The sequence below is a fragment of the Tiliqua scincoides genome, chromosome 5, assembly GCF_035046505.1.
Source record: "Tiliqua scincoides isolate rTilSci1 chromosome 5, rTilSci1.hap2, whole genome shotgun sequence".
NCBI classification, from domain to species: Eukaryota; Metazoa; Chordata; class Lepidosauria; order Squamata; family Scincidae; genus Tiliqua; species Tiliqua scincoides.
The window spans coordinates 92,404,793-92,428,542 of record NC_089825.1 but is presented as its reverse complement, the minus strand read 5'-3'; the positions used below and the strand labels follow the sequence as shown (position 1 = coordinate 92,428,542).

The following is a 23,750-nucleotide window of genomic DNA, read 5'->3' as shown; positions in this document are numbered from 1 at the left end:
CCCACCCCTTGCATTCTATTTGTATATTTGGTTATTTCCTGTCTGTAACACTTCACATTTGTTATGGCTGAATTTCATTTTGTGACTGCCAACTCAGCTCTCAAGTTCATGAAGATCATTTTGCATTTTTTGGCCTGCTTTCCCTATTCAGGTTTGGCGTTGATGTGTAGCATAAAGTATCAGGCAGACCACATCCGGCAGGGAGCTAATTCTCAGAAACACACAGCACAAGGTTAGCATCCTAATTAGGTCTGTCACTTGATTAAATGAATTGTTGTTATTATTAACATAGCACCATTGATGTACATGATGCTTTACATACAGTGAAAACACACAAGTCTCTACCCTGAGGCCTCATCTTCTAGATCAGGGTGTCAAACATAAGGCCCACAGGCCGGATGCAGCCCATGGATGCTCTTTATCTGGCCTGAATGGTAGGTGGGCTCTCCCAGCACTACCATCAGCTGCTCTCAGCTGCTGAGCTGAGCTGGGCTAAGGTGTTACTGCTGAAAGGGTGGCCTGATTTACATATTTTCCGTCATTTGCAGTTAATGAGTTCCTAAGCACAACAAGCGTGTTTATTTCTGGTCATCCCCTGCTTAATGACGTTACTTCCTGTCTAATGACATCACTTCTGGCCCTCAGCAGGCACCATGAATGCTATTCGGCCCACTATATTAAAAGAGTTCAGGCCCAATCCTATCCAACTTTCCAGCTCCAGTGTAGCCACAATGTAGCCCCATGGTAAGGGAACACATGTTCCCATACCTTGAGAAGGCCCCAGTGACTGCCCCTCCACCACAGGATGCAGTGCACACCCCACTGGCACAACTGCACCAGCATAGGAAAATTAGATAGGATTGGGCCCTTTGACACCCCTGATCTGGACACTGACACAAAAGAAACAGCAGAGAGAAGATAAGGGAGGTAGAGGGAAAAGTAAACAGGAGAAGCATCAGCAATTGTTTAAGAAGTCCTACAGCCCAATCCTATCCACACTTTCCTGGGAGTAAGCCCCATTGACTCTAATGGGACTTACTTCTGAGCAGACATGCACAGGATTGGGCTGTTAGTAGACATAGCTGCATAAATGTGCATGTAAGAAAATTCATCTCAGCAGAGGTCTTGGTTTTCAGATGATACACATGTGTATCCATTCAGAATGCCTCTTCTGACACAGGAGAGAATCCTCTTCCTTTCTCTTGAGTGCAAGTAGGACTGCTTCTTAAGGTGATGTTTACCACCTGCAGTTTTACAGGTACTTGCATCTTAAAAAATTATAATAATAATGTGAAGTCTGCTGACTGATTAATCAGGGGTACCTCCTTAAGGTTTACTAAATGCTGCAGCCCTAATCTTAATAGTATTTATTCATTTCAGGTCTAGTCACAACTCCCCACAAAACACTCCCCCACCAGTCCTCAAAATACATTGGCCAGCAGCAGCACTCAAGGATCCAACTCTCTATGTTTGTGCTATAGAATCCCACACACTCTCCACATGGGATCAGAGCAGCAGATGGAGAGAATTAATGTGAAACACCTGGACTTATTTGCACAGCTATGTTTAAGCATACATACAGAAATGTACTGGAAAATGTAGAAGCGTAACTTATTCGGCACACTTAAATTATTGCATGCTTTTTAAAAAATATTGCACCAATTTCATCAGAATCCACAAACTTGTGCAAGTCCTGTGGGCCTCGCCATCCAGATTTTCCCTAGCTTATTTATAGCAATAAAACTGCCAACACATTATCAGGATATTCTCTGCATCTTCAAGGCTTAGACCTTACTCTGAAGCGGGTGGGGGGAGACACACAGACATGCTCAGACTTCTAACCAATCTGTCTTCCTCCTTCCATGCTTAATTCTTAAAGTTTGGGGAATATTCTAAGGTTCAAGGTGGATGACCAGCAAATGTACATCCTGTCGCAATGTATTTCTCTTGTTAGAGGCGTCCTCCAGGTACCAACAGATCTGGTATCCACCGATCCAGTTATCCATGGTTCCCCAGGCCCCATTACCTTTGTTTAGCTTCATTACATTCACAGGAAGTGATAACGTGTCTTGCTTGAAGCTTTCTGCTTATAGCAAGACACGCAAGCAACCAGCCTACAGCCTAGAAGGAAGATTAAGAGCAGACAGGAAGCAGGAAGTTAACATTCACTCTTACAGCCCAATCCTAACCCATGCTGGAACAGGGAGGCCAGGTGGCCTGCCCCGTATCCAATGGGGGGGGGGGTTGGGGCTGTCTGCGGCTCAGTCCAGGGCAGAGGGAATTCATTCCCCCTACCCCAGGTAATGTGGCAGCACCCCAATGGGTCTACTCAGATCTGCACCACCTGAAGAGGTGGCGCAGATCTGAGCAGCCCAGCACTGCACCAAGTTGCCTGGGAGTGGGGTTAGGATCCAGCACAAGGGCTCCATCCCCCGCTCGACCCTGGCCTGCCCACTGGCCTGCTCTCTCCCTGCTCCGGAACGCCTCCATTCTGCCCTCCATCCCAGAACCCCAAGCTAGCCCGACACAGCCAGCACAATCTCACCTTTCCTCCGGTGCAATGCAGCCTTTAGAGGCCTCTTGGCTCCTGAGTCATTGCAGAGGTGCCTTATGGCACTTTTGTGACACTCTGAGGCCGGTGCGGGAGACATGCGCCAACCTAACACAAGGTTAGGATTGCCCCCTTAGTCTCCCTTCTAGGTTGCAGGCTGCTTGCCCACTTCTCTTGCTATAGGCTTTCTGCTTATAATGTTTGTTCAAGCAACAAGACATGTTTTCATTTTGCGGGAACGTAATGAAGCTAAATAAAGGTTATGGTATCGATATCTGGTATCGATGGGGAGGGGGGGCAGGAACGTATCCCCATGGGTACCAGGGAATATCTGTACTTTACTGTTGGCCATCTTTGCCTCTGGAACTGCAATGGTTCCATATTCACCCTTCCAATCCACTTGTGACTTTATTTTTTCCGTACTTTGTCTTTCCATCCCCAGAATACATGAGGAGGCTAATATTCTAATTTAAAATGCATCAACATCATTAATACACAATCAACATGAAACAGTTAATAGCATTTTCAGGAGTGCTGTGTGGATCCAGACAACAGCACTAGGGAAGGCTGGTTTAACAGTTCCCTCCCACTTCATGACATTTTCCTGAGGAAAATCCTCCCCTGTCACAAATAGCTATTTGTCCTACAAGTGGGGAGGAAACACACGGGTAACTGGTGTTTGGCACCAGGGCAGGGAGGGGGTGGAATAGGGAGGGGAGAGGTTGGAGATGGGGTGGGCAGACTGAGCCCAGGAGGGGCAGATTGGATCGGGGGTGCAGCGATATCGCTAGTGCAGGCCTGAGTTGACCCATTGCGGCTGCTAGGGCTTACACAGGGGCAAGGGGACAAATGTCCCCTTACCCCAAGGCAACCTCCAGTAGCTGAAATTTCCCCATGGGATGCAGAGTGCCCCGCATTGGCAGCGCTGCGTGGGAATTTAGTTAGGTTGGGGCTGCATCACCTGGCAGGACAAAGTTCCAAACAACACAGTCCTGGAACGTGCTGGAATCCCTAGCATGTATGCACTGCTGAAACAGAGACACCTGCGTTGGTTTGGTCATGTCGTGAGAATGGATGATGGCCGGATCCCAAAGGATCTCCTCTATGGAGAACTCGTGCAAGGAAAGCGCCCTACAGGTAGACCACAGCTGCAATACAAGGACATCTGCAAGAGGGATCTGAAGGCCTTAGGGATGGACCTCAACAGGTGGGAAACCCTGGCCTCTGAGCGGCCCGCTTGGAGGCAGGCTGTGCAGCATGGCCTTTCCCAGTTTGAAGAGACACTTGGCCAACAGACTGAGGCAAAGAGGCAAGGAAGGAAGGCCCACAGCCAGGGAGACAGACCAGGGACAGACTGCACTTGCTCCCAGTGTGGAAGGGATTGTCACTCCCGAATTGGCCTTTTCAGCCACACTAGACGATGTTCCAAAACCACCATTCAGAGCGCGATACCTTAGTCTTTCGAGACTGAAGGTTGCCAACATCCTGGGCTGACATTTGGTTTCCACAGTGCATGTGGAATTACTACAAAGGAGTAATTTCTTGAGACAATGGAAGTAACATTCATCATAGTGTTAAAACCACACAACAGAGTGAGATCACTGAACAACCAGAAAGAGCCTTGGTGCAATGGGGATAGCTCGGGAGTGGGGAGAAAAGCCTCTTTGCCTCTCAAAGAAAACGCGCACCTATTAGAGAATACATGGACTCTCATGCGGTAAAGCAGACAAGCACTCTCCATCCACCAAGTTAATAGACAAAAGTACTAAGGCTGCCAATTGCTTAGAATTTATAGCTGATTAATCACCTGCATCTTAACTGATTAATTGATTAGAGGTGAGGCAATGCTGTGCATTACAAAACCTCAATACGTCTTTTAGACCTATGGAAAGGAATATGAGATTACTAACGTAAATGAACGCAAGCTACTGCTCTCTGCTATGGGGAAAACCCATCTTCTCGACATTTTTCTGGTTTCGCTATAACAGTAACATACTAGCTTCAGAAACAAACAGGTATCTCTTTGATACAATAATATCACCTCTTCACAGCTCAGTCCTAACTAACAGATACGACAGCAGAACAGGTTTTCCAAAAAAAAGAAGTTCCGCTGTCGTAAATAGCTGTATGGCAGCATGCACAGCATGCTACTGGTGGCCATTTTGGAATCACCACTGCAAACAGTGCCAGTGACGGCAGTCTGCAGCCGCTACTGGCTATCCGCGGAATTGCAGCTAAGCTAGTGCAGGAAGTAGGTGGTGGGAGGGTTGGGGGAGAGAGGAATGGAGGAATTTCTGGGGAGGGAAGGCAGGGGAGGGAGTGGATTCCAGCATCGCTGCCTTGTGCCGGGATCCTATCCCTATTCCCTCTCCTTACTCTCCTTGGACTTAAGGCAGCAAAATAGCTGGTGAAGATTCAAGGAGCCTCATTGTTCTCTTTCCCTGAGGAGGCCTCCATGACTGCTCACCACCCGCCCATCCCGCCCCGGTTAGGTTTGGGCTGTAAATTTACCAGCTCAGATTACTCAGCTAAACCTTTAGTTTAATTACAGATTGATTAAAGTCCACAATCCTAAGGAATACTTTAAACGAAAGTTCCAAAACTGCACCAGCAAATCCTGCCTCATACCAAGACAGGTCAGCGGCATTATCTGATAGGTGCCTGGGACAGTCACACACACCTTGATCACAGAAGCACTAGATGTGTTTTGGAAGCGAAGTTCTGAATGTTAGCAAGTACTTCTTGATGTGCTACAAAAACCTGGGTTGCAAACTGCAGAAGTTCTACAGGAAAACAGTGCATATTGCAAATTATAGGAAGAGGCTGAGAGTACAGTACTTCTATACCCCAGCGTATCACCTGTACAACCAAAGGGGTTCATTATAGTTTAGCCACTGCGATTTCCAACCGCACTATGTAGCCTGCCCACCAAATGGACACAATGTTATTTCTCCATGTTCTTTTCCAGGAGTTTTCCTTGGTAGTCTGAAACAGTAAGGAGTTACCTCCAAGATGGCACTCCAGCATCTAAAGGTCATTCATGAATTCACACAATCCAACCATAGTGGTGCAGACAGAACTTTGATCCCAGCCTTACACAAAAGCAGGATCTGCCCTCCACACAAGCAAACAAAGTCATCCCAAACTAGAGTGTATCAGAGGCAGGCAGCATGAGCAACTCAGGTGGGTCTTACCAGGTAGGCCTGCAGAGCAAATGGCTCCCAGGTGATGCAAGAAAGGTCAACCATGCCACACGTAATAAAGGAAGGACGCTCCAGACTCTGGCCAATCTGAGCAAGAAGTGGTGGACACTTCTTCCAAAACACATACATCAATTGGCTACTAAAGTATGAACACAAACTGGGGGGTAATTTCAGGGTGCAGAAATCTGATGTATTCTATCTGCCCTCCAACTCTTACAAGTTTCCGGTATTTTGGCCTGGGCTGGTCCACGCCTATCTGCACTGTGGTCAAACAATCAACCCCAGTGAAGGAGCAATGTGGAAATGGGGTCCTCTTGCTTCTGATGCAGCACTAACAATTCCAGCAGAGAAGCAGAGATCCCCCTTTGAAATCATGCTCTTGGCAAGAGCCATCTAGATTCCAGGCTTTTGCAGCTGTCAGCGCTTCCACATTCCAATCTGCAGCCCATCAGCCTGGTTCTCTCAGCCAACCCTTTGCAACCCATTTGCCCCCTCCCATCCTAACCTGTGGAAGGGCAATGTTGAGTTGGCGCTGGAGGGACTCCTTCTCGTGACCCAGTTCGCGCAGGCGGAGCTGTGAGGTGGCCAGGCTTTCCTGCGTGTCGCGCAGCGTCTCCAGCAGCCGCTCACGCTCATTCAGCATGTTGACCATGAGCTGCTCGAAGTTGGCGTCGTCGGCCCCGTAGGCCGAGCCACGGCGGTTGTCCTCGTTGATGGTCGGCATCACTTCGCACATCATCATGCCAAGTGGGGTGGGGAGGGGGCGCCCAGAGGGGGCTCCTCAGGAAGGAACAGACAGCTGTGAGGGATGTTCAGCCCCAGATCCTGCAGGGAGAAAGAAGATATGTCCATCAAAACACCAGAGAAAATTGAGGTCCTCATGACTTCTCTATGAGGAGACTGGACAAACAGTGGCAGGATATTGGAATTGCTGCAGTTGTGGAAGGGAATTCATCACTGGTCTGGGGTGAGTGGGAACCAGAACATTTTGGGTGCAAAAAAAATGTGAGTAGAAGCAAGAAGCAGAGTCACAGTGTTTCTAATGCAGGATTCCCTAAGCAGGATTGGGGTTTTGGAAGAGGAGAATTATCTAGAGCAGGGGTGCCCAAACCCCAGCTGGGGGCCATTTGTGGGATTCGGGGACCACCAATCTGGCCCGTGGGGAACACTCAGTCTCCAAAGAGCTTCTGGCCCTCCAGAGACTTGCTAGAGCCCGCACTGACCCAATGCAACTACTCTCAGTGCGAGGGCTGACTGTTTGACCTCTCACATGAGCTGTGGGCTGGGGGCTCCCTCTGCTGCTTGCTGTTTCACATCTGTGATGCTGCAGCGGCAGCAAAGGAAAGGCTGGCCTTGCTTTGTGCAAGGCCTTTTATAGACCTTGAGCTACTGCAAGACCTTCATTCATTCATATAAGTTCCATCTCTAATATGTAAATTTATTCAAATTTGAAATGTAAATTTTCTCCCCCCACCCGGCCTCCAACACAGTGTCAGAGAGATGATGTAGCCCTCCTGCCAAAAAGTTTGGACACCCCTGATCTAGAGCAGCAATTTTCAACCATTGTGCTGTGGTACATTGGTGTGCCACAAAAGGTCCTCAGGTGTGGCGCAGGAGTTTGGAGTACAGTGGTTGAATATTGCTGAAAAAACTCTTCTGGGTTCTGCAGCTCAGGTTCTAGGGCAACTATCTGTAGTAACGAATTGTTCATCTCTCTTCTTCCGCCAGCAGAGGAAGAGGGACAGACAATTCATTACTACAGACAGTTGTCCTAGAAACTGAGCTGCAGTATCCAGATAGGCCTCCCAGAAGTGACATCACAAGAGGTGAAGACCATAGAGAGGACCACAGAGAAGAAAAATGAGAAGAAAAATGTTGATAGTCGCTGATCTAGAGACTGAGGGCTGAGACTGTGAGTTGGATGTGCCAGAATGTCATGAAGTCAGATGTGGCAAGAGATACAGTGAACTGGGAATGTTGCGTTGTCTACCACAGACATGCTGCCGTGGAAGGGAGAGGCTCCAAACGAAATCTCAAAGACACATGCATGTGTTTGCGTGTGTGCTAACTTATTACAAATGGAGATAAGGGGATCACAGATTATTCTACTGCAAACATGAGGTTCTTGCACCACAACCACCTCCCAAAGCGAAAGTACTAGTTCTGGATTAGCACCAGAGTGGTTAGGGGAAAGAAGAGTCAGTGAGATTTGGCATGTGGGCGGACGAGGAGAGCAACCATTGTCATGGGGCAGGCATGAGGTTCAGCTGGTTGGAGAACTGGAGCTGCCAAAATCCAACCCAACCCCACCCTACCTTTTACTTCCCTCCCCTTTCTGGGGCCATTAGCTCCTGCTCCCTAAAGCAACAGCATACCTGCTTCCTCAAGTACGGCCAATGTGCCATTCAGCCTGGTTGCAAATGCACCTGGCCTCCCCACACCCTACCTCCCCTGCACCTGGCCCTCCCCACAAATGTTGCTGAAGAAGAGACAGGCGATGCTATCGATGCCCTCTGCTGCTGCCCCCTCCCACAACATCCTACCCTAAGACATTGAGGCCCAATGGACACAAATGTCAACTCAGCCACAACAGTCTTATCAGATGGTGCTGGGCAATGGATATCCCAGACACACTGCCCGGATCTGTAAAATCAGTATAAGACCATCTATAGAGCCTTTTTTTAAAGCATCCCAAACACTTTGCACACATTGCTGAGGTAATAATCGGGATCTTCTTTTCAGTCTAGAAGGGCAAATTAGACCTGCCCTGCAGCACAATCCTAGGCATGTTTACTTGAAAGTAAGTCCAATTTCATTTAGTAAGTCCAATTTCCTCCAGCTAAGTGTGCATAGAATTGCATGGAAAGAGGGGGTTAATACCATTTGTGTGCTCAAAATGCTACAAAATGTTAAGATGTTGCATTCGACCCAAATTATGCAAACATACTCCCTTGGCGTCAAGTAGATTAGGTTTGAAAACTCTGATCCCAAACCTCCACTGCCTTGTGGCTACATCCAGTTATGGAAAAGGCTTCAGGAGTCAACCTCGAGGCAAAATCAGGAGCCGGAGTCCCTGAGGCAGTTCATGGCTGAACACAGTCACGTTCTGGCAACTCCTGCGACGCCGCTGGAACCAACCGTATTGGCCTCTGCCTTTCCATTGGACCATTTCAGTGACGTGGAGAGGGGGGATTTGCTGCATGGGTAACAGCCTATCCTCCATACCTACTTTACCCAGGCTTCACGTACTGGAGAGGACGCTGTTCCAGAACCACCATTCAGAGCGCGATACCATAGTCTTCTGAGACTAAAGGATGCCAACAAGGAAGGACTACAACCCAGCATTTGTTTCACACCGACGACGTGCTAGGTGCTGTACAGAACACTGAAGCAAGATGGTCTCTGCCCCGGGGGCATCTGTTCTTCACTACAGAGCTGCAATAGAGAGGATTTTGTGTGGGGCAACTAAGAACAACAGATCAGAAGGTAATGAGAGGAGAGGCATTGCTGGAGACCACAGGGGTCTTAAGGAAGAAACTAAAGGAGACAGAAGGACTTCCGCTGCAGAGTTCTCAGTGGGAGCAGAGCAGACTTCTAAAAGGATGCAAGCTCGTCCTGATCCTGTTGTTTGCATTTTTATAACCCTTTCCCCCCACTCCTCAGGCCCCTATTGCTTGTACTACTGCCCCCCCAACCTGCTACCCAGTATGCTACCTCTACTCTGTTAAGCCACTGTACCAGAGAAAGACATGCTTGTTCAACTGATCTTCTCACTCCTGCCTCTGGGCACCTGCACATCAAGGTGATACAAGACCTCCCTCCAAACTCTCTTTCTTTGGCACAGCACCTGTGGATGCCCTTTCCTTGTCCACCAGAGACCCACCATTTGTATGGTATCTCTCGTCTGAAACCCTGTTGAGAAGTTCCTAGTCCAAGTCTCATCCCAGCCATGCTGACCCCAGGTAATGTTGGGTATCCCTTCATGATGGTTTGCAGAACAGACATGGCCCCCGTAGGGCTTATGTGATGACACCTACATAAGGGGTAGCTTTATACAGCGCTCTTTCAGAAGCATGGGCACCCGCGTGTGTGTCTGTTTCGTTACACACATAGATGGACAGACACTGCTGCTGACCCCAAAGCTTAATCTTTGGTCTCTCTTTGGACCCTTCAACCACATTGCAAGGCATATCAGAAGGAAAAAGAACTAAGTATGTATCTGCTTCAGAAAAGTACACACACACACATGTGGATTATTCAACTTATGTCCCACCATTCTTCAGAGAGCTCAAGACAGAGCTGTAGCTCAGTACTTTGCATGCAGAAGGCCCCAGGTTCAATCCCTGACATTTCCAGGGTAAGGCCAGGAAGGACTCTTACTAAAAACCCTCCTGGTTGATACAGCTAAATGGTCCAAGGGTCTGTCTCCACAGAAATCAGTTTCATATACTGTAGGTATTCCCAGACAGACTCCCCTCTAAACACTGACCAGGACCAGGCCTGTTTATACTGAGCAAGGCTGCCACATCATATGCCTTTCAGCTGGCCCCTTGCTTGAAAACTGGTTCTGTAACATATAATACTGATCAACAATAAGAAGTTCTGGCCAGAGCAGAGCCCTCCACAGACATGAAACCACATGTACAAAAATTGCACTGTGTATGTGCTGGAAGAAGAGTGCACTGGTAGACCGCATCATCCTACTCATTAAGCCTTGCCACATGTTCAGTATTTATCTTTAGTGATAAATGCTGAGCATGGGGAGAATTTCTGCCCTTTGAGCCGCCCACCATGGAGTGTCACAGGTACAGAACCCCCCCGCCCACATTCAGCATATGTTGCTGAAGACAAAATCAGACACAGGAGTTGTGGGGCTTCTTGAGCACATCATTGAAGGGCAGGGCATAGTGGCATGCTCTTCCCCTTATGCTATCTTGTACATGTGACTGCTTATCTGGAGAAGGGCCTTGCAGAAAAGAGAATGGAGTTGTGGCACAGAGTATCTCCCTTAAATCCAGAAGGCCCTTAGTTCAGTTCTTAAGATGCCTCCAAGCAGGACTGGAAGAAGACCCCTGCCAGAAACCCTGGAGAGCAGTTGCCAGCCTGTGTTGGCAATCCTGAAGTCAATCCATGGTCTTGCTCAGTAGAAAGCTGACTTGAAAGTTCCCTCAACTGTCAACCTGACAGAGATGTTCCATCCATGAAGTTGTCTAATCTTATTTTAAAGCCATCTAAGCTACTGGCCATCACCACATCACCACTCATATGCCTTCAAAAGACATTAAAAACCAAGATATCAAGACATCATAGATATACAGAGTCATAAATACCAAGATCCATACAGGTATTCACATACAGAGACCCACTAGATAGCATCTGTTCTAGTCTAGGCTACCCTACACTCACATTACTCCTAAGATGTGTTTATGAGATTTTCTTCAGAACCCCTCAAAGGAAAGAAGCTCTGCAGCCTTCATAAACACCCGATTAAATTTCTGAACTTCGCTTAATATCCAGAAAGCAATTTCTAATGTTTAACCAAACTCTGCTTCCCTGGAGTGTGAAGCCACCCCCCAAATCCATAAATTCCAATTCACCATCCTTCCGCACACAGTAATTTAGATTTGTTTTTAAACTGTATTACAAACAAACAAAGATTAACATTCCTGCAGTGGTAGGGAAGGCTGCTCATCTTCTCAGAAGCATGGCTGACAAGATGGAGAGATAAGATTGGATTTTTTTTAAAGAGGAGTGGTGCATACCTGGAAGCTGCACCCCTTGACACAAAAGCTCTTATAAACCTCAAATATATGGAGATTCCTCATTGGTAAGGAAAAGAAGTTCCGTACATGACTAGAGGCACATCTCTCCTCCAGCCAGACTGCAGACTCAGAATGAGATTTTTACTCCAAGTACCCAACACTGGCTGCTGAAATTACTTCCAGAGCCCATAATCTGCACTGAAAGTATGCCTGCTTTTTGGCCTGCCTGCTTATGTTACTTGGCTCTGTAAAAGCTCAGTCAGAGATGTCCAGTTTCCCTAAAAGAACAAGCTAGGCAGATCCTGCTCTATATTCCTGCAGGAATGCCTAGGAAAGACAGAAATGCTTTTGAAAAGATTAACAAAAAACAAACTCTTGCCAATTCAAGGGGCCAACCCTGCCGTTGCTAACACATACTAAGTCTGAACCCTGAGGAGGCCTGGTTCAAATTAAGTCCCGCACGTACAGAAAAATAAAGCCACCAAAGTCAGTACTGTATGCACCGAGATTGTGCATGCAGCTCTCAATGCCTTGTGCCCTTCCTCTCTACCCCTTTATGAAGCAACACGAATTGAAACAGAAGGTTCATCAAAAGGGGCGGCAAGCACTGGGGACCTCAGATGCGTGCACAGTGAAAGACACCAGTTCCAAGCTCCACACTTGGACAGCACTCACATGCCTTCAAAAGACACTAAGAACCAGTGCTGCAGCTAGTTCAGGGAGACATGCTAGGGTCTAAAATGTAGGCAGAGGTATACATGAAATGGTCAAACACAGACAACGAGTGCATCAAGCACACATACTAAATTCTTCTCTTGCTTTTGGCACACCACAGATCAGCAACTTTGGTGCATTAAAGTTATACAAGACGAGAGATTTCAAGGGATTCACGCACAAGAGCTATGGATACAGAGGCTGACATGAAAGAGATGACAAGGCCTTTATATCCTTTCACTCACACAACACAGCAAGCAATAGAGCTGGTAGGAAGGCCTTCACACCAAAACCATACACCGCACCAAACATTCTTGGTATCTGACAGTACATGCTCCAAACAAGCTCAGAATTCAGCTTCAGACACAAAAGTGGACATCCTAATGATATTTCTGGTTTGTTTCTGTTTTAAAAAATTTGTAAGTTACCGGCCCTCATGGTTGCAAAGCCTAGAGGAAGCTCAGAAGCCAGAGGAGGCAGGGAAGTGGTCACTAGTTGTGCCAATCTCACATACTTCCCAACCTCACATCACTACATCCTCCTTTTCTGCTTGTCATTCAACCCTTGTGACTAGACATTCCATGTTAGTTGACAAGAGCACCACTCTTTGGGAGCAGAAATATGGGAGAAAAAAGTAAAATTAGTCCAAGTCATATGAATTTAACTTAAAAGCAGAAATTGGTTGAAGAATTTGCATACCTTCAGAAGAGATACTGTATAGCAGTGGTTCTCAAACCTTTTCATATAAAGCTGTACTGGAGCATGCACATGTTTTTAGAAGCAGAATCTGTCAGAATCCACCAAAAGTGATGTCATGATGGGAAGTGACATCATCAAGCAGGAAAACTTTTAACAATTCTAGGCTGCAGTCCTACCCACACTTACCCAGGAGTAAGTCCCATTGACTATAATTGTTAAAAGCATATACATAGTAGCCTGTTAAAAGCACAGATCTGTAACATTTTTCCAAATGCAGTCACATACCATGGTAGTATCAAGTCTAACATATTAAAAATAAAATATTGAAATGAATGGGGACCCACCTGAAATTGGCTCATGACCCACCTAGAGGGTCCCAACCCACAGTGTGAGAAACACTGCTGTATAAAATCTCACCAATATCTCACACAGTTAGGTGTGTATAGGTTTCCACTCAGGCCCACAAACAGCATCACAGTTTGCTAAGTTTGGGACATCTGTGATGGTATATGCATGATGCACACATGCAATGGAGCCAACTTCTGCTCACATGCACATGGACATTTTTTCATGTTGGAACGCAGATTTGGATTCACATGGTAGCCACACCATTGGACACAAGCCACACTGATAGCAGCTCCACCAGTTCCATGGGTCAAATTCATTTCTGTGGCTACAACTAGCAAAGGTGTCCATATAAGCTGCGCATCATGAGCACCCTCACTAGTGCCCCAAAACTCTTTATATGTGCAAATACAGGTATAGGATATATAAGGTGCCATACTTGTACTGAGGTGTGCAAACCAACAAACGTGACTATGCTAGCATATGTGGAACCACATCTGTACTTATCTCCATATCCTAGAAGTAAAATGTGTACATGTGTTGCAACTACCACATCATACAAGTATGACAACGGGTTAGAGAAAGAGTAGGTTTTTTAAAAAAAATACTTTCAATTCACTATGCATATACCAGTCTATTCAGAACCACAGACTAAGCTGCATTCAGTTTGACATTGTTTACATAAACCCCACACCAAAAGGTGATACCTTGCACACAGATCTGAAGCACACATGTGCATGCTCCGGTACAGCTTTATATGAAAAGAGCTTCCAGTACTGATGCACTCATTTTAACATACTAATGCTATGAATTTCACATAGCTATCTTCTAACATGTACGCACACTCAACGAACCATGTTGAAACAATTCTGTACAATAGCGTGTCAGCTCAGAAGTGTTTGCAAGGGGTTGGGTGCATTTCACTCTGTTATCATGCGCATGAAGGACTAAGACCCATGTTGGCATTCATGGGCACACACGCATGTATGCTCCCATGTGGTATGACTGCCTCTTTGTACCACAATGTACAATGATGATTGTCTAAGCATAAACCTGTGTCAACAAACATGCGCCATTTCACTAGTGTAGCACTCTCAGTTCACTTAAGTGAATCAGATCAACAGCTTGTATGAGCTTGTATGTGAAAATCTGATGGTGTGCAAGTTTGCTTATGAGACTGCCTACATGATGCTAAAGCATAGGAAGCTGCTTTATCCGAGTCAGATCCTCAGTGTTGTCAAGATTGACTGGCAGTGGTCAATCAGGGTTTCAGAGAAGGGACTTTCTCAGCCCTACCTGGAAATGCCATGAGATTGAACCTGCAACCTTCTTCAAATAAAGAATGTGCTCTACCATTTAACTACAGTTCTACTGAATTACAACTTCCACTGAGCTATGTCAGTTGCCTGATCTTGTTTTGCATACCTACGCCCAAGTACTAGATACAGGTGTATCCCATACAGCTATGGCTGATCAGTGAATGTGAGGAGGCAGTGGAAAGCACAGAAGCTACGAAAGCCCATCTCCAATGCATCCATCACTTCAATGGCAATACAAAAGCTGCAGGAGGCTAGGAAGTGTAGCCCTGGAAATTCAGAGGACCTCTGAGCTGTAGTGTAGCTCAGGAGCTATAATGACCTCTGAGTCATAGTGTAACTCAAGAACTATAATGTAATGCCTCCTGTTAGACAGAGCGGGGGGCTTTGACATTCAACCTCCCCAAAACAAGTGACTATGACTTATAACTATAAAGTTGCGAATGGAGCCCATGTGTTGTCTCTTCTATATCACATAATCCATTGAGATTGTGGTCTAATATTTTGAAGAGGGGGTCTTGGCAGAAGCAGATAAATGAAGAAAGAGGGTAATTGGGAAAGCAGGTGCAGGTTTCTAGACTGACTTAAAAGAAACCCAGTACAGGTGTTAGGGATATTCACACTAGGAACATGTTCCGATATGTCGTTCAACAAAAATGGAGTCTGGAGGGAAGGGGAAGAACAGATGAGGTGGACTGCCTGGTAGAGGGTAATGGGGAGCAATCAGAGAAGGTGCAAGACCATTGGTTAACTTAAGATGAAAGGTGGAGGAATAGATTGTTGGGAAATGGAGTATCAATGTGCAGCTTAGCTATAATGGGGATTTGGCTCCACAGGTGTTGGATGTAGGGGCCACAGAAATAAGGATACATGTGGGATGGCATCTGTGGGAACAGACAAGAGGAATGAAACTGGATTTGGGTCAGACATGAGGATCTGGAATGGATTGTGGGTTCACACCTGGTCAATGAAACAGTCGGGTACAACTAGGTTGAATGATGCATGATCTTTGGTGGGTGTAGAGGTGGATTGGGGTGCAGACCCCTTATGACAGAGGTTTTCAGAGATGCAGTGTAGGTTGCTGGAATCAAAGAGTGGGGAAGGATGCCGGACAGAGCGAGAGGTGCAGTGATGGGGTGGGCAATATAAGCATAGCAGAGCTTGGGAGAGTGCCTGGGGGACTTTGGGGACATTGGAGGAATGAATGCAGAAAGAGGTACGTATGCTGTAAGTTATACAGCATAAAACTGGGGGTACAAATGGAGAAGAATCGAGTATAAAATGTAAATCGGAAATAGATGAGGGGGTGGAAATAGATGTGCCTGAAGTGGGGGCAAACAGGGCTCAGAGGGTAACTGGGGACAGCTGAGCAGAGCACTAAGAGGCTGGTCAGGAGACCTGGTGAGAAAAGGAAATGAATACATTGGCATGGGTTGGAGTGCAGGGTGGAGGCTCTTTGAAAAGACATTGGTACTTGGGGACTAGGATAATGGAACCAAAAGAGAGGCAGGTTTGGATAGAACTGGGAATGAGCTGCTGGTGGGAGCAGAGAGGCCTCCGGAGCAAAGAAATAAGGCAAGGATCTTAGAGAGCTACTGACATGAGACAGAGATGTGTGCGGCGCAAGACAACGGAGACAGGGGCACCAAAGGCTGCTGCTAGCCATTAGGGGCAGGATCCCCCACTTGTGATGTGGGGTGGCCGACAGATGACCAGGGCCAGGTATCAGGAACAGGGCAGCTGGGCATCCATCTGCAGACTATAGGGGTCTGGGTGGGGAGGGGGAGATGGGGGGGCCGGAAGGTGACTCTGGCTGGGTTGGGTGGAAAAGGCTTGGAAGGTTACAGGAGAAAGGAAGCTGGAGCAGGCTGCGGGCTTTGATGAGGGGGACTCGGGGAAGGCTGCGTGGTCTGAGTGGAAGCGGTGACAGGTTGAGATCTCTCGTGGGGAAGGGGCTGGGGCGCTGCAAGGGGAGGCAGACGGGGCCCTGGGAGGTGGCATTGGGTGGAGGAGTTAAGTTGGGGGGATGTTCCCGGGGGGGGGGGGAGCTGGATGCCGTGGTGGGGGAGATCTAGCGGGGGGTGGGCGGGGGGGACGGGAGCAGGGTGCGTGGGGAAGCTGTGGGTGCTTCGGGTGCAAGGCGAAGAGGGGAGATGGTGGCCGTGGCAGGGGCGCCCTGGGGAGCGGTGGTGGCAGCCCTGGGGACGCAGGAGCCGGGGGTGCAGCTGGGGACAGGCCAGCAAGGAGAGAGGCAGGGAGGCGAGGATGCGGAGCAGCCGGGAGAAGACTGCTATGCAGCGCTGGGGCGAGCGGAGACCCGCGGGGCGCAGGCTCTGGAGGGAGCCGCACTGGAGAGGGGCAGGAGGGCGGCTGCAACGGGGAGCGGCGCTGGGGGCTCCCGGGCTCGGTCCTTACCTGCCTTTGCAGCAGGCGGGGGAGGCGGTGGCGCTGCTGCTGCCGCTGTTGCGCTGCCGGTGGTGCTGATGCAGGAGACGGGGACCCTGGATGCAGATGCTCCCCAAGGCTGGTCCCCTCTCCAGCCTTCAGGGATGGGTCCCGTCCCCAAGGGGGACCCCGCTGCCCAGCATCCCTCCCTCCCGGCCGGCCGGTCGGCCACCGCCTGGCGCCCCCCCTCCAGCCCGCCCAGGCAGATTCAGGGAGCGAAAAGGAGGAGAAGATCCCACCCCTCCGCCCAGCGCAGACCTGGGCGCGCCTGCCCCTTTAAGAGATCCCTGACTGACAAGCGTTGGGCCCAACGAGTGCTATGCATGGCCCGGGACAGCCCCCTTGGTACCACCCACGCGTGGAGAAGGGAGGGGGAAGCAGGGCTCCGAGTGGCAAGGGGGCATAGCCAATGGGGGAACTGGGTGATGGGCGGGGGGGGCAGGAGAAGCCAATTGGGGAAGCCTGGAGGCGTGGCTGGATTTTGGGATGATGTCATCCGGTGGTTCTCTAGGAAAAGGGAGGGAGGAGGAGGAGGAGGAGGAGAACGACCAGATGCATCGCAGGTAAAAAGGAGGGAGGAGGGTCGTGCACCAGCATGCACGAAATCAATGCGATGGCCAAAGGGAACGTCCCAGTCCATGTGAAGGGGACGCCACAGTCCGGTGGCAAAGGATGAGACGTTGCACCACTGGGGGGAAAATGCACCAAATGTGTGCCAAGAGGGGGAGAGGCACATTGAGAGATGCACTGATTCATCCCTCTCAGGGAGAGAGGAAGAGGATGGAGGGATGCACGCAGCACCTGGAAACACACCTCCACCTGAGAAAATGCAGAAAGACCACACGGAACATCATCCACCAAGATGCCCAACTCCGTGCAGAGAGCATCAGACCTACAGAGCAGGGAAACCGTCTCTGGAAATGCACCACCGGTCCATGCGACAGAGAGAGAGAGAGAGAGAGAAATTTATCAAGCCACCCACTACCTGGAGATACACCACCACTCCGCTTTACTCAGGAGCAAAAACATGCACCTCAGGGAAACCTGGAACTGGGGGAGGGAGGGGGGAAGCGTAGGGTGACACATCAAACCACGTGCCATTGAAAAATGCACCAGTTCATGCAAGCCGGTATTTTAAAAAATGCATTGATCCATTAAAAAAAAATGTGGCCATTGACACAGCCTTGAGAAATGCATCCATCACCCCGAAGAAAGGTTTGTGCAACAACCGATAAAAATTCATTTTGTGCAAGGGAAAGGAAAAATAATAATAAAATGTCAAACAATGCCCCCCACAAGGTAAGGTGTTAATTGTTGGCACTGGAGATGAAATGTGCTAAGGCTTAAGACAATCCCAGGAAAGACGCGGAAGTCTATCAAGGCATGCCGTATGGCAAGGTGCAGAAATCAATGCATGAACGGCAAATCAGTGCAAGGCAGAAGATAATTCAGTGGGGAGCAGCAAACCATGCATCATTGAGGGCCTTTCCAGATGGCGGGGGGGGGGGAAATAACACATTTTATTCTTGGTGCAATACAGCGAGCTCTGAATCAACATGAGCGTATACCATTCCCAAATGCATTGGAGGAACAGAGGGGTAAGCCTTTCCAATGCTTTTTTTTTCCTTTTCTTAAATCAGATAGGTGTGTGCTTCCTTGCAGAAGGGGGAAGGAGGCAGCAAAGAACACAATTTAAAAACAAACACAAACTTTAGGTAGGAAAAGAAATGGTGACATGTTCATGAAACAACAGAACATTGTCGCCGGAGGAGAGATGGCTTTCCTGGGGCTTGTCACTTTTCCTTTTGTTTTTAAGCAGCTTCATGAGCTCTCCCCTGTGTGTGTAATACAACTGGGAAGCACTCCACTTCTGAAAAGTTTCTATTTTAAAAGTTGAAAAATGGGCATGATGTGTAGGCACTGGCCAATAAGTGCCTATGATGCTTCTGCATCTGAATGATTGCAAAAAAAAAAAGCGAAGATAATATTCTGACGATATTTTTTCCTGGCAAAATGCAGTTTCTCTTGAGGGAGATGCTGTGGTTTGGAGAAGGCAACATCTGGTTGTCATGGGGCTTACTTCCAAGTAAGTGTGTACAGTATAGGAATGCAGCCCAAGTCTGTAATAATAATTATCTGAAGATGCATGCAAGCAAAGGTAATACCTTGATCCTGACAGAGAGTGTGTATGTGAACTTTGGTCAGGATTAATATTTAAATACATGCATTAAACTGCACAGACCCCAAAGCCAATCTGGGCACAGGAAGTTAAAAGAAGGAAGATGTGCCAGAATATACACAGGAGAGAAATGTCAGATACCAACCAACACGATGCCTTGTTCTGCCACTTACAGAATATGTCCACAATGCAAAGATGAAGTGACATAAGGAGATGGAGCTGTGTGTAGAATCACAGCCAAGGAAATGTACACATTCAGGTAAGCTGCACAGCTGGGGCACCTATCATGCAACCAACAGAAAAGAAACCATTAGGGTAGAGATTAAACTGCACGTTCTAATTCAATTCATGTCCATCCTGTTTTCCCTGCCCCTCCCCAGCCTTGTTTCATAGGCTGGCAACCTGAAAGATTTTCAGAGATTGAAATGCCACAATGCACATGCCACTGGAAAAAAAAAAAAGTATGATCAGAGAAAAGCATCTTGGAGAAAAAAGGAATGCTCCGACCCACCAGAACTGTCTTGCTGAATCAGATCAAAGGTCCATCTAGTTCACTGTGGTTTCTGGCAGTGGCCTTTGAAATGCCTCTAGGAAGCTCCCAAACAGGATGTAAGCATGATAGCTTTCTCAGAAAAGTATGTGGAAGTTCATTTATCTAGTAGTTGTTGATATACCTGTACCCTGCAAGCTCTGAACTTGTATTGGCTCAAGTGAGGCTCTTTTGAGTCTGTGGGAGCATAATGAGACCTTAACACTCTCATATATCTGTTATTTATTTAGGATTTTCTGTTCCACTTTTTTGACCTATGCAGGTCCACAAAGTGACCCACAACAATAATAAAGATCGGAAAACTATGGAAAGCCAGCCAAAAGTCCATGGAACCCACAGTAAACAGAAAACACACCTCAATAGATTCCCAGCTTCCTCTGAAATGAAACTGTTTAACCAACACCTGAGAACGGATAAAGGAGGGGCCCAATCCTATCCAGCTCAAGAGCAGTGGCACTAAATGCCCACCACTGTATCTTGTGCTGGATACAAGCAGGCTGGAGGTTTCCTTGGGGGAAGGGGACTATAAAGCCACAGTCTGCTCAATGGGGCTTCTCGAGTCTGTGCCAGCTAAGTTGCTGGTGCAGACTCTAGAACCTTTCATGTTGGGCTTTCAAGCCGGGATAGGGGGATAGGATTTAACAGAGGAAGACTCTGCTGGTCCCACCCCCTCCCAGGCCTGTCAGTTCCAGCCTCCGCCCACTCAGAAACACTTCCCCCTCACCCACCCTTCCCACTCCACCACATTGGTTGGCACTCAGCTTCACCTTATGTTATGTTTGTGACATCCAGCGCTGGTGCTGGGACTGCATTGCTGGTGCTGAAGTCCGAGAGGTTTGGCCTGTAAGATAACTTGAAAAGAAGATAATTTTTTAATTCACAATTTTTAGATTGCAAATCCCTCTGAAACTGAACTATTGGTTCCTTTCTTTGCTGTTGATGATTTTGATCATTTTTGTTGGCAGTACTATATAAATATTAAAAATAATAATAATAGCTGCATAAGGGAAACATAATCGCAGATCATGGATACCTGAGAGAACAATCTGTTTAGCAAGTGGGTGGTACAGGGATTGCAAACTTTCTTTGATTTTCAATATTGGTAGACAGGGATGCTATTTAGGGGGACGGGAGATGGTTTCTTTTCCCCACCTTCCATGTTTCAGATAATATGTAATGAGTCTTTAGGAAGACTGCTATTTCTGACCCAACAGGTCATTTGAACACTGTGGGGCATAGCTAAACAGGGAATCCTTTAGTTTGAGAGAGGCTTTAATGTTCTCTACGACATCTTTTCAGACTACAATTTCCAGGATTCTTTGGGGGAAGCCATAGCAGTTACGCTGTCATAAAACCAATAAGGGTTTGTCATGTTGGTATATCCTATGACTATACTTATAAATAATAGAAAGGTCTGTGGGTCACTTATGCATGCCAAAAGCACAAATCCCCTTGCTTCACAAAAGGGGGAGACCTTTGTAGATAACAGTGCAACAGTAGTGAGGTATTTTTAAAAAGATCGCAAATGTTTGCAAATACTGTTTTATTCTTAATATAGCCTATGGTAGGCCTTTGGCCCTTGCTATGAATATTCCTTTTCCTGGGATAGTTTTATCTGCCCCACCCCTTGCGGCCCCCAAAATCTGAAGGAGTGCTCCTTTTGGTAAATGGGGTAGATATTCAATATCTTAATCATTCCTGCATCAAACACTCTCTTCCCAATTTCTGCTTGATTCTCTCTCTCTCTCTCTTTTGTGTCTGGTTTATTTTAAAAATGTCCTTTTTATTCCACACCCTATCTCCATAGCAGCAATAGGTTAATTTTAGACAATGCTCACTAAGAATTCCTTAATGTGAAGATCTCTCTTCCGGATCATTGGTCCATGTGACTTTGGGGACCTATCAGTCTGTTTTGAAGCGGCAGCAAAGGCAGAGGAACCTGAAAGATGGTCCTTGTTTTGGTCTTAATTTGAGGTCAGAAGACATCCCAAAAGATTGGAGTCATAATTTATACCCGAGGCCAGGTTGCTTTCCAGCTCCATTTCCCAGAAATGCTAACTGCAGTATTTTGTATTACCAGTTTTGGGCACCAGCAAATGTGTCTAGTGAGTCCTACATGTTCCATATCAACTAGATCAACTTTCCACAGTACAGCTTATTGAGATCATCAGCTCCTTGGAACAGGTTGCCAGGATCCCTCTCACATACATCATTGAATGACAGGATTCCTGGGTTCTATATAGAACTACCGTATTTTTTGCTCCATAAGACACACCTGACCATAAGACGCACCTAGTTTTTAGGGGAGGAAAACAGGAAAAAATATTCTGAACCAAATAGTGTAATAAAATATTTAATAAACTATAACAGAATAACATTTGAACCATGTAAAGTGAACAGCAGTCAACAGTGGCATTAAGAACCATTATCACCATCATTAACAAATGGAGAGACTTAAAGGTTTGAGTACTCTAGTTTTCTGGAAACCCCAAGAACTCAGAATTTATAAAGCTCACAAAAGCAGGTGCACTCAAATAGGGGATCACATTATCTTTCTGCTACAATGATGTTCTGCCAAATTCCAATCCACTGGGCCTCATGCCCGCTTAAGGCTGATCAGTCCCCCTTGTGCAACTCACCAGTGCAGCAAGCAAAAGTGAGTCCAGTTCTAATCTGCAGATGCCAAGTAAATCAGTCCCATCAATTAGAGTTGCCAAATCAGAGTCCAGAGCCAATAAGCCAAATTACAGTCCAAGGTCAGGTTCCAGGTAGGTTAGTCAAATCCGTCAGGGTATCCAAGTCCAGTCACAATCCACACTCAGATTCCAAATTCAATAAACCCAGTCAGTCTCCTCTCCTACCTCCAACCTGCACTCCTTCAAAACCCACAAACCCTTTCTGCCTCAGGTACTCCTTATATCCCTGAGGGCCCTATTGCCTTCCAGTGGCTGCAGCTGTGCAGCACACTCTGCTGGATGCCCAGGCCTTACCCTTAAAGGGGCCACTGCTGACACCACATCTACCTCCTCGCCAGTTCTTCCGTGATTCCAATACAAATGAACAAGTGGAAAGTCCAACCACAACTTGAATTCTCAAGACACAACAAACCTCTGGATTTATGGTGATTTACCTGGGGCTTGTGCAATAAGCAAACACTGGCATTCTGACCAAGAAGACAGTTTTTTCTTTGTGATGGGGGGGGGGCTTACATTCAGATGCTGGATGAGGTGAGTGAAGGCACCTCTTCCCTGCTGTGTGAGTGTGGGGGGGCAGAGCATCTGTGTGTGTAAGAGAAGGGGGCAGCTTGTGTGTGTGTGAGAGAGGGGGAAAGTGTTTGTGTTGCAGAGAAGTTGTGATGCTCCAGGCTTGGGGGGGGGGAGAGAGAGAGAGGCTGTGATGCTCCAGGCTTTGGGGGGGGGAGAGAGAGAGGCTGTGATGCTCCAGGCTTGGGGGCAGAGAGGATGTGATGCTCCAGGCTTGGGGGGGAGAGAGGATGTGATGCTCCAGGCTTGGGGGGGGAGAGAGAGGCTTTCCTGGGAGTAAGCCCCCCTGACTCTAATGGGACTTACTTCAGAGTAGGCATGCACAGGATTGGGCAGCAAGACTGCCACCTCACCCACGCTTTCCTGGGAGTGAGCCCCACTGATTCTGAGACTTACTTCTGAGTAGACACGCGGGCTTGGGCTCCCCCCCCAGCCAGCTCAGCCTCTGACTGCCCGGGGAAGCAGAGCAGAGTGAGCGGGCAGGGGGTGGGGCCAGGGCCGGAGGTTTTTTATTATTATTATTATTATTTTATTATTATTATTTTTTTGCAGTATTCGCTCCATAAGACGCACACACTTTTCCCCCCACTTTTTGGGGCGGAAAAAGTGCGTCTTATGGAGCGAAAAATACGGTATATTTTTCACATTAATATACTGCCCTTTCTCCAAGGAGCTTAGAGTAGTGTACATGGCTGTCTCCCTCACAGGGCCAGACTTAGGAGA

The 23,750-nt window shown here is 47.5% G+C and overlaps 1 protein-coding gene across 1 annotated transcript in view; it reads right to left on the bottom strand.

Annotated features, from left to right (window-relative positions):
- PPFIA3 (PTPRF interacting protein alpha 3) overlaps nt 1–17,141 on the bottom strand; it is a 69,178-nt gene extending 52,037 nt beyond the window's left edge. Inside the window, exons 1-2 of the mRNA XM_066631426.1 lie at nt 17,006–17,141; nt 6,260–6,579 (exon numbers count right to left, since the gene is read on the bottom strand). Coding sequence (XP_066487523.1) covers nt 6,260–6,496 — 237 coding nt within the window. The 5' untranslated portion in view covers nt 6,497–6,579; nt 17,006–17,141. The remainder of the gene's footprint in view (nt 1–6,259; nt 6,580–17,005) is intronic.
- Between the last annotated feature and the right edge of the window lie 6,609 nt (nt 17,142–23,750).